Source organism: Morus notabilis, unplaced genomic scaffold, assembly GCF_000414095.1.
Source record: "Morus notabilis unplaced genomic scaffold, ASM41409v2 Scaffold827, whole genome shotgun sequence".
Lineage (NCBI taxonomy): Eukaryota > Viridiplantae > Streptophyta > Magnoliopsida > Rosales > Moraceae > Morus > Morus notabilis.
In genome coordinates this window covers 154,651-165,553 of record NW_010359381.1, presented here as the reverse complement: position 1 = coordinate 165,553, position 10,903 = coordinate 154,651, and the positions used below count along the sequence as shown (strand labels likewise).

The following is a 10,903-nucleotide window of genomic DNA, read 5'->3' as shown; positions in this document are numbered from 1 at the left end:
TTACGCACTGTTTGTATGAATGGAAATGGCAATTCTTATTCTTAGGCTGCTTGAAATATCATTTGAGAATGAAGCAAAATGTCTAAAAAACAAACCCGATTGAATCTGCGGTTTGATGCAATAAAGATGTTTGTTTAATAGCTATACCAATCACAAAAGAGGACTTTCTAATATAGCTTGACCTTAAAAACCGAATTCACCCAGCCAATTTAAATAGAGAGAATCATATAGCAAACCAAATTTAAATCTTACACGTGATGATAAACTAAATTCCGCTCAGAATCAACATGTTTCGTCAAAGTAAACAAAAGAAATAGACCGGTAGAGATTATTCTAGCTCAATAAGGGAAAAATGGCATTGAATGTCAGAATTTATATATTAATTATTCCCAGGAATGCTCTCAGAAGCATCTAAATAAATAACTAACACGTACAAGCACCGGGAGTTCCCGCTCTATACAAGTGACAGCTCTCCTGCGGATATTGATCTCTTGACTAGTTTGGCCCAAGATTCATTGGCTTCGGTGATGACCTTAAGAGCATAGTCCTGTTCAGTTTAAAAATTACACTGGAATCAGATACAAAGCATTTGATATGGATACAACCGACCATAATACTTAGAGGCATTACTTTACACCAAGAACTGTCTAATATTGCATGTGATAAAAAAAATAATAACAGAACACACGAATCCATAGGCAGATCGACCACAAGGGCCTCACTTCCTTATCCAGGCAATTGCTGATATTACCACTGTGCTAAATAAATATACCTATCATAGGTTTCAAAAAGAATCAATTGGGATTAAGGCTGAATTAGGGCTTATTATTATTAATCAAATCAACTAAAAGACAAATTCTGACTTACAATTCGAGAGGTAGGTCAATCTCTCCAAAACTCCTAATTATTCCTAATAACTTGACAAAACTCAGCATAAACATAATTAACTTGCTAATGCCCGCTTTATACTAAAGCCCTAAATCCATAAAATACCAAAAGACTAATATGCCCCCCTAATCCTATGCCTAACATAAGTCTGTAGGGGCTTGGGCTTAACATTACTCCCCTCCCAATGAGACACCTTGTCCTCAAGGTGGAACAAAGGAAACTGCTCCTGAATCAAGGCAAACGGTTCTCACGTCACTTCATAGTCTGGCAAATCCTTCCATCTAATCAGCACCTCTTTATCGCCCGATTGTTCTGACAGCCCTTGGCGCACGCCTTCTAAAGCAGCTAGTTCCAACACAACCTCCATATCTTCAGTCAACGTGGGCGGTAGTAAAGGAGAGAATGTATGGTCCAATAGCCCGTCTCAATTGAGACACATGAAACACCGGATGAATCGCCGAAGAGGGTGGCAACCTCAAATGATAAGCCACCTCGCCAATGCTCTCTATAATCTCATAAGGCCCAAAATACCGAGGAGAGAGCTTCTCATTCCTCTGCCGCGCCAAGGTCTTCTGCCGATATGATCGAAGCTTCAAGTATACCCGGTCCCCCACCGCAAACTCTACATCCCTCCTATGACCATCAGCCTGCTTCTTCATAATCTACTGAGCCTTAGACAAATGCCTCTTCAACTCTTCCAACATTCTATCCCTTTCTTACAAGTACTGATCCACTTGCAACACAGGTGTCATGCTGTTAGTTTTACCAATCCATCCCAAAAGCTTAAGCTGTTAAGAGGTGGGACAATAATAATTTTATACTTTAACACTCCCCCTCACGTGTGGGCTGGACAATGGGCAATCGTGTGGGTAAATTAATTGAAAAGTCTAACACGTGAATATTTAGGCCCGAGATATATTAAAGACCCAACACATGATGGTAATTTTAAATGGGGATAAAGAGTGCAATTACAGGGGTTTAAACTCAGGACCTCCCGCTCTGATACCATGTTAGTTTACCAATCCATCCCAAAAGCTTAAGCTATTAGGAGATGGGACAACAATAGTTTTATACTTTAACACATGCTATGCCCATAATGCACCAAATGCGGCGGGTCCCGTCCATATAAGATCTTAAAAGGAGTGGTCTGTGAAGCAGTATGGTAAGAGGTATTGTACCAATACTCAGCCCACTGTCACCACGGTATAAGGGTGTCGCAAGGGTATGAAGTGAGCATACTTACTCAGACGATCAACCACCACCAAAATCACTGTAAACCCATTCGACCGAGGCAACCCCTCAATGAAATCCATCATCACCTCCTCCCAAACCTTATCCGGTAGCGATAAAGGTTGCAGTAACCCTCCTGACACCATTGCCTAGTATTTGTGACGCTGACACATCGCACCTGACTACCATGTCCTCCACATCCTTCTTCATTCTCACCCAATACAACTCAACTACCAAGCGCCGGTAAGTCTTAAGAACCCCGGAGTGACCCCCAACCGCACTCCCATGAAACTCCTACAGTAACCTCGATATATGGGGCGATGTTCTCGGCAAAATGAGACGCCCCTAGTATAACAATCGCTGCCCCTCTAAAGAATAGCCCGGATATCCTGTCTCCCCTCGCGCTAACGCAGTCCAGATCTTCTTCAACCCTTCGTCCACCTCAATATCTCGCAGCAGTGCCTCCCAATCCATCACCAACGGCACCGATAACGCTACCAATTGCGGCTCCTCCACCTGTCTCGACAAGGCATCCGCTGCCTTATTCTCCAACCCTGGGCGGTATTGTATCTCAAAGTCATACCCCAACAGCTTAGACAGCCAACGCTGGTGTTCCTCAGTCACCAACCGTTGCTCCAGCAGAAACTTGAGACTCCACTGATTCGTTCGGATAATGAAGCGTCGCCCCAATAAGTATGGCCTCCACTTCTGTACGACTAACACAATCGCCATGAATTCGTGCTCATAAACTGACTTGAGCCGTGCCTGTGCGGTTAACACCTAGCTGAAATAAGCGATTGGTCGCTGGTTCTACATGAGGACTGCACCTAGCCCGTACCCCGAAGCATTCGTCTCCATAATAAGAGGTTGGCTAAAGTACGGTAAAGCCAACACCGGCACACTAGTCATGGCCCCTTTCAGCTTCTCGAAAGCCTGAGTTGCCACTCCCCCCCACTAGAAGCTAGCCTTCTTCAACTGCTCCGTCAGGGGCCACGCTATGGTGCTATACCCCTTCACAAACTTCCAATAGTACCCAGTGAGCCCCAAAAATCCCCTTAACTCCTTCAACGTCTTAGGTAATGGCCACTCCAGCATCGCCGCCACCTTAGACTGGTTTGTTGAAACCCCCTCAGGTGACACAACATGCCCCAAATACTCCACCCTTGCCTGAGCAAACAAACACTTCTTCCGATTGGCAAACAACTGATGTTTCTGTAACTCAGCCAACACTATCACCAAATGGCTCACATGATTCTCCATAGCACTACTGTAGACTAAGATGTCATCAAAGAAAACCAAGACAAACTTCCGTAGATGATACTTTATTTATCAATGACTGAAAAGTGGCTGGAGCATTCGTGAGGCCAAACGACATGACCAGGAATTCGTAATGTCCCTCATGAGTCCGAAATGCAGTCTTATGCACATCCTCTGGCCGCATCAGAATCTGGTGATATCCCGACTTCAAGACAATCTTTGTGAACACCGTTGCTCCATGCAACTCATCCAACAACTCATCGATCACTGGAATAGAAAACTTATCCAGCATTGTTTCCTTGTTCAGGACTCGATAGTCGATGCAAAATCTCCAACTCCCATCTTTTTCTTCACCAACAAAATCGGGCTCGAAAACGGACTTACGCTCGGTTGTATGATCCCTGCCTCCAACATCTCCTTGACCAGCCTCTCAATCTCATCCTTTTGTATCTGGGGATAGCGATATGGGTGGACACTAACGAGTGAGGCCCCTTCCTTAAGCACGATCGCGTGCTCGTGATCCCGCTGTAGGGGTAGCCCCTCCGGCATCCAGAAAACCCCCTTAAAACGCCTCAACAGCTGTTGAACCTGCTCTGAAATCATCCTTTTTGTCTCTCTCTGCTCCCCTTTGAGGTTATGCAACTCGATCAAAAATCCGCGCCCCGCGTCCTGAATCGTCCTCACCATAGTCTTGAGCGACACCAGAGTTTTGCATAGACTCAGGTCGCCCCGTAGAACCACTGCATGATCCCCCAACTGAAACTTCATTGTCAACAACTTCCAATTTACCCTCATCTATCCCAATGACTGTAACCACTTCATCCCCAAGATGACACCTGTACTTCCTAAATCCACGGGAAGGAACTCCTCCAACACCTGAACTCCCAGTATCCTCAAGATCAATCCTCTACATATTCCCCTACTCTTCTCCACCAATCCAGTACCCATAACCACCCTAAAACTGTCGGTGTCTGTCAAATGGAGGCCCAATCTGTCTACTACTCGATTGGAGATAAAATTGTGGGTCGCTCCACTATCCACCAACACCACCACATCCCATTCGCCGATACTCCCCCTTAACTTCATGGTGTGGTTCGGTGTAAATCCCACCACCGAATTAAGTGAAACTTCGGTCACATCAAGGTGAAGATGCTTCTCCTCCAACATCTCTTCTTCCTTGGCTTCTTCCCCGCCTTCCTCGTCATCACGCACAGTCAGGACTTGTAGTGTTCGGTCCTTACATCGGTGCCCCGAAGAAAATTTCTCATCGCATCGAAAGCACAACCCCTTCACCCTCTTGTCCTGAATCTCTGTCTCAGTGAGGCGTTTGAAAGTCACTCCTGGACGTGCCCCACTAACCTGATCCTTTTGGGGCTTTCTCTGAAATCCCAACGTCTGAGTTTTCTATCCTCCCGGTGGTGTGTTGTTTTGGTATGAAAAACCAACTGAATTGCTCCTATTGACTCGCTCCGCTGCATTCTTATCCTCAATCATCGGTGCCAACTCCATCGTCTCCCCTAACCTTCTCGATCTCAGCAAACGCAGCGCCGCTCGGATCTCCGGCTTCAATCCCTTCATAAAATTCCCCTCCAACACCGCTTCTGAGATTCCCCCTAAACGACCCGATAGTAGCTTAGATTTCTCCCTATACTCCATGACCGTCCTATCCTGGGTCTAAGGCAAAAAACTGTTCGTGTAGATCTCCCTCTTGAGTGGCTAGAAACCTCTCCAACAGCCGGTCCTTAAATTCACCCTATGACCTCAATGGTTGTCGTTGTTCTTACCATTGAAACCACACAAGGGCCTTTCCCTCCAAACATAAAGCCGCCGCCATCAGTTTTTCCCTCTCTAAGAGTCCATTGATGGCGAAATAGCGCTCTACCCTATACACCCATCCATATGCATCCTCACCTTCGAAAATGGGCATTTTCAACTTCCTTACCCTAGAATCCACCCCAAATTGGGTTTTCCCCGCCCAATTTCGCGCCATTGGAGGCCTCCAACCTCCCAATTCTCCTCCACTCTCCATAAATCCAGAAGACCCAGCCCAAAATCCTCCTTGCCCAGCCCCAAATTGAGCTGATAACCCTTGCCCAACCGCAATGCCGTCATACCTGCTTCCCCTCTCACCCAAAACCCCTCCTCCCGGCTGTACGCCCCCAAATCCGCCCTGCCCAGGCCCAAACCTGCCCTGCCCAGGCCCGGATCTGCCCTGCCCAGGTTCGGAATCACCACAAAACGGCGCTGAGACGCCGTGCCCAGCCACCCCCGACCCTGGCGCGCCCCAAGGCGGCGCCGACCACAGGTTCCGTACCGCCGGACTCCTCTCCCGTTGCGCCGCCATGGCTCGTCGCTGCTGTCGATGGTGGGTTGAGGTGGAGCTCCGTTAATTTCAGCAACATGGCCTCAAGGGACGAAAACTGTTGTTGGACGGTGTTAAATCGCTCGTCAATGGTGATCTTGAGCGATCCACCATCCGTTTCTAATTTCTCTTCAAGCGCGTCCACCTTCTTCGCTGCCATTGTCCTACGATTTTGCTCTGATACCAATTTGATAGGTTTCAGAGAAGAATCAATTGGGATTAGGGCTGAATTAAGGCTTATTATTATTAATCAAATCAACTGAAAGACAAATCCTGACCTATAATTCAAAAGGTAGGTCAGTCTCTCTAAAACTCCTAATTATTCCTAATAACTTGACAAAACTCAGCATAAACATAATTAACTTGCTAATGCCCTCTTTATACTAAAGCCCTAAATCCATAAAATACTAAAAGACTAATCTGCCCCCTAACCCTATGCCTAACATAAGTCTGTAGGGGCTTGGGCTTAATAACAAAACACACAAATCCATGGGCAGATCGACCAGAAGGGCCTCACTTCCTTATCCAGGCAGTTGCTCATATTACCACTTTGCTAAATAAATATACCTAACCTCACAGGTCACAACTACTTGCCAAGGACAAATAATAAAGATTCAGCACCATATTATGCTTAAAACATTATGCAGACAAGATTCTTATATATTTTCCTACCATAACTTTAGGTGAAACAAAAAAGGAACCAATCAGAAGTATTGCTCGACCTTCACAGTGAAAATATAAGAGTTATGGGAAAGAGCTTTAGACATTGGCACCATTAAATAAATAAAAAATATAAAACAAAAACCTACCTTATTTGCTGCCTTGTTGCCAAGACCAAACTTGTTAGCAGGCTTGCCATCAGGGATCTTGTAATCTCTAAACCAGTCCCTTATTGCAGTAAGAGTTCCCTGAAGAAAGCCAATGGATTAGACCCTACACTAAAAGAGCTATATCCTAGCTTAAATAACTTCATCTCCAAGAAAGAAGATTCAAGATTATATAATGAACAGAAAGCCATGAAAAGAGAAACTTGACCTTATGCGTAACATTCTTAATCCTAACAATATTTTTCCATTCGTTGCATGCAAAAAATGAAACTAAGTTTTTACAAAGACCCAACTCACTCAATATCTCCATGGCCTTCCTACACCTAAGAAGCTACAAAATTTTACCATGTAATCAACCCAAAACGCAACTATCAAATGTTTTGCTCACTTTAGAGGCAATCAAATGCTGGAATACAAACCATCTTCCTAATTTAATTGGTAAATGATATATGATTCTTTTCCCAACCCCTAACATCCTAAAAATATGTTCAAGCTCCTCTAAATTGTCATCTAATGAGCATTAAAAAGGAAACAACACACAAGATGAGTAAAAAAGAGACATACAGGGAAATGCTTCTCAACATCATCAACATCATTCACAAGAGAAGCTTTTCGATCATCCAATGAAATTGCAACTATTTTCCAGTCAAGTTCCCCCTCATCAATCATAGCTAGAGCACCCAAGGGCTTCACTTTGAGAATCTCACCAACCTTTCTCTGACTTTCACCAATCTCAACAACATCAACTGCAAGTTTATGAAAACAAAAGAAGACTATTGATCTGCACTGTTGTATTTACCCAGGAAAAGAATATGCAAAAGTAAAAGAATGCACTGCAGTGATACCTGGATCATTATCTCCAAATGCACCTTCAACTTCAGAGTTAGCAAACGATGGGTCTTCCCATGTTTGAGGAAGCAATCCATAATTCCAATTTATGTTGTAACTGAACATAGTTTAACATTTAAAAAAAGAGAGGAAAAAATAAACATATTAAGAAATATATTGAAAACAAACAACACTTAATTAAGACAACCCGAATGATGAAGAACAAAGCAAGGAGATAGCAAATACCAACTACTTAATGGCATAAAACAAATCAATTAGAAATGCAAGAACAGTTGGAGATGGCACAGCTAAATTAATTGTCATAACAAGTTATCCTTTCCTTTTTCCTTTTGGTTTCATTGTTTGCCTTTTTTATGTAATAGCGGCGAAAAATAGATAAAAGAAATCCTATCACAGGAATAACTTGCATTGGAGAGAGCAGACAATAGTTACATAAAAAAACAAATGCATTAAAATCAGAGATTAACCGATATAGCCAGTAGTGATAATACTTAGAGTAATCTGGGTAAGATTTAACTCGTGCAATAAAGGAAATACTCGACACTTCAAGCAGAAGATAACTGCATTAAAACTGGCATGTTTTCCATTACTGTTAAAAAGACATATTGCAAGCTGTATAAGCTTAGATATGTTCGTGTTAATGGATGATGACAACAAATCCAAGAAACTGTAGGACGAGACACTAAACAAAACACAACAAAAACAATAAATTTTTGTCTTACGGGTAGTATCGAAGCTTTCCTTTCTTTGTGTCCTGCTTTATTGGAGTGTGTTGCTCATCAGTAGCAACCTCCATCTTTGCACTCGATTCTTTGGGTATTTCAACAACAAAATTGAAAACACCATCTCCCAAGTGGAGAGGAATATCATGCCAAGGGGAAACCTGTATATAAAGTTTAACGCTATGTTTTAGCAGGCTGACACAAAAAGGAAAACTTTTTTCAATTTTTGTAGAAAATCCAATACCAAATCCTGATTAATCCAAAAGGATCACTTTTTTGTTCAAATAAAAACAGTGAGTTTTTTTTTTCCCTGGAGTTTTCTTATATTTATAATTTGATAGTTTCAACTTCTTACAAATTCAATTGACCACAAACAGTCCAAAGTCTCACAATAGCCCCAGATGGAATTTTAATTTGTTTTCTTTCCAATACTTTCTTCTAAATCATGTAAACATTCATTCCATGGCATAAACAACAACAACAACAACAGATTCTATGTAAGTAAAATCCATGAGAGTGACTTATTTTTACGCTGGCCATCAACCTACCGCAACCCTCCTCCTTTACCCGGGCTTGGGACCGGCTATACAAACACATAGGCGGAGTTTGCAAAGAATCTGAAATTTCATGGCATCAATATATGAAATTTCAATCATGTCCAGGAGAGCAAGCATTCTGAGTTCTCAGTCCTATTCCCCCAAATACATATTCAGTCTTTCCAGAGAAATTAGAACTAAATTACTCAAGTGTAATCACTCAATTTTCAAATTAAAACCATAAAAAATTAACAAAAAAATGTAAAGTTCTGAACTTCATCGTCCTTTTTCGTCTTCTCTACAAATTTAGATGCCTTATAATTGTTGTAAACAATGTCAATTAATATTTCCTTTTCTCTCGCGATATGCATGTTTGAACAAGCTCTAATTTTGCAGTTTGCAAAGAAGTAAAACGGCATTTACGCTGTCAATTCGCTAGAGACAATCAGTTAAAAACCCGGTATCTCCATCAAAATTTTCACATTCCTTTCTTTTCCTTTTTATTTTCTCAGCAACCAAACAAAGACCGCAAAATAAATAGATAAATAAAAAGTCAAACCTTTTTGCCGGAACCGTCGAGGAAGAAGACTCTGTAATCTAGGGTTTCGGCCTGACCTTCCTCCTTGACCTGAACCTGAGGGTTGTAGATGGCGCGACAAGCGAAGGACCTCCTGGTCGTCGACGGCAATCTCCTGGCGAAAGAGACGCCGTGCTTGGGGAACAAAGGAGTCGCCTTGGAGAGCAGGCACGAGGCTGTGGCGGCGCCGGTGGTGTTGGCGACTGCTAGCACTCTCGCGGTCGCCATGGATGCGTCTTCTTAAGGTGGCGAGTCAGTAGGAGTGAGAGAGAGTGGGGTGTCTGACTCGAGAGAGGAAAAGTTTTGGAAAAAGCGTAGAAAGTGAGAGAGACGTATGGGGTTTTGAGCCAGGAAACAAGTGGTGTATTTTGATTGGGTTGATAGTGTGTGCGAGTGTGGAGATTTGGGGCCCACACCTTTCTTTGCTGATATCCAATCCACTCATGATCTATCGAACTGTTTTTTCTTTTTTTTCTTTTTTTTTTGTCCCTCACCATTTTTACGGTAAATATCGCAAAGGCCTTTTTTTTTTTTTTTTTTTTTTTTTTTTTATTGATTCACTCTTTAATTTTAAGCTTGTATAATTAAAAATTTTTAGAAAATATTACATTTAATTTTTTTATTAATTTAATTTTTCTGTTTTAAATTTTTATAGTTAAAATTTTTTAGAAAATATCACATTTAATTTTTTTGTTATAATTAAAAATTCTTAAAAAATATCACATCTAATCTCAAATTAAAAATTCGAATTCGCAAAGTGAACGAGATCTAAATGATTAATGATTAACGTAATTTTTTTTTTAAGTCTTAACCGTTACTATTTTAGGAATCAGAAGTCATTTTTAAGCATGTGAGAAATAAAACACTATCATCTACTACTCTAAACACATGTTCATACATGATTAGATGTGTCTATCAAAAAAAGAACATGATAGATGTAATTCTTTATGAAAATATTATCAAGGTTTAAAATGAGAATAAAAATGATAGTTGTTTATTGATATGTCTTTTAATATTTTTTATATAATTATTCATAACATGAGTACATAACACTCATTTATTGTTATATATTTAAAAACGACTTTTGATTTTTAAAATAGTAACTGTTACGAATTAATATAAGAAAATTATGTTAAGCTTTTAGCCGGTTATGATTGGCACATAAGCCCGTTAAGATGGCATATAGGGGACTTGTTTCTCATTTTCAAACTGGAGAATTATAGACAACTCCTTTAAAGATTTATTGTTTTTATACTTTGAGACCGATTTTAGAGACACAAAATATTTATCTACCATTGCCGGTAAATAACAATAAAATAATAATTTTTCAAAAAAAATTCTACTTGGTCAAAAAGATTTAAATTCTAAAAATACTTTAAAGCATTTAAAAATTAAGACTTAATCTGGTGGGCATCTCTAAGTAGTGCTAGTTTATAATCATTAGATATGATTAAAATCAAATCAGATTAAAAAAGTATATAAAACAGAGAGTTTCTAATATAAATCTAACGATTGAAAAGTAGAAAACTACCGGTAGTTTATTTTTTCTAATATTGCCAGAAAAACTCCCATAAAAATTAAAAACTAAAATAAGTCAAAATGTTAAATTGCATGTCCTAAAAATTTATTTCAAGGTATTGAAGGAATGTTTTTTC

The 10,903-nt window shown here is 40.8% G+C and overlaps 1 protein-coding gene across 1 annotated transcript; it reads right to left on the bottom strand.

The window, feature by feature from the left end:
- Positions 1–203: 203 nt before the first annotated feature.
- LOC21393712 (soluble inorganic pyrophosphatase 6, chloroplastic) lies at positions 204–9,602 on the bottom strand. The gene is made up of 6 exons (XM_010094230.2): positions 9,231–9,602; positions 8,136–8,296; positions 7,410–7,510; positions 7,129–7,310; positions 6,547–6,645; positions 204–547 (listed from the first exon to the last, which is right to left on the bottom strand). Exons 1-6 carry the CDS (start codon positions 9,474–9,476, stop codon positions 455–457), a joined length of 882 nt encoding a protein of 293 aa, XP_010092532.2. The 5' UTR covers positions 9,477–9,602; the 3' UTR covers positions 204–454.
- Between the last annotated feature and the right edge of the window lie 1,301 nt (positions 9,603–10,903).

What these genes read in the sequence shown, in the direction of transcription:
- LOC21393712 (XM_010094230.2), bottom strand. Translation starts at nt 9,476, where the DNA reads ATGGCGACCGCGAGAGTGCTAGCAGTCGCCAACACCACCGGCGCCGCC. An exon ending in GGAAAGCTTCGATACTACCC is followed by an intron (nt 7,511 to 8,135) that starts GTAAGACAAAAA and finishes AACTATGTTCAG; the next exon opens with TTACAACATAAATTGGAATT. An exon ending in GCAACAAGGCAGCAAATAAG is followed by an intron (nt 548 to 6,546) that starts GTAGGTTTTTGT and finishes TAAACTGAACAG; the next exon opens with GACTATGCTCTTAAGGTCAT.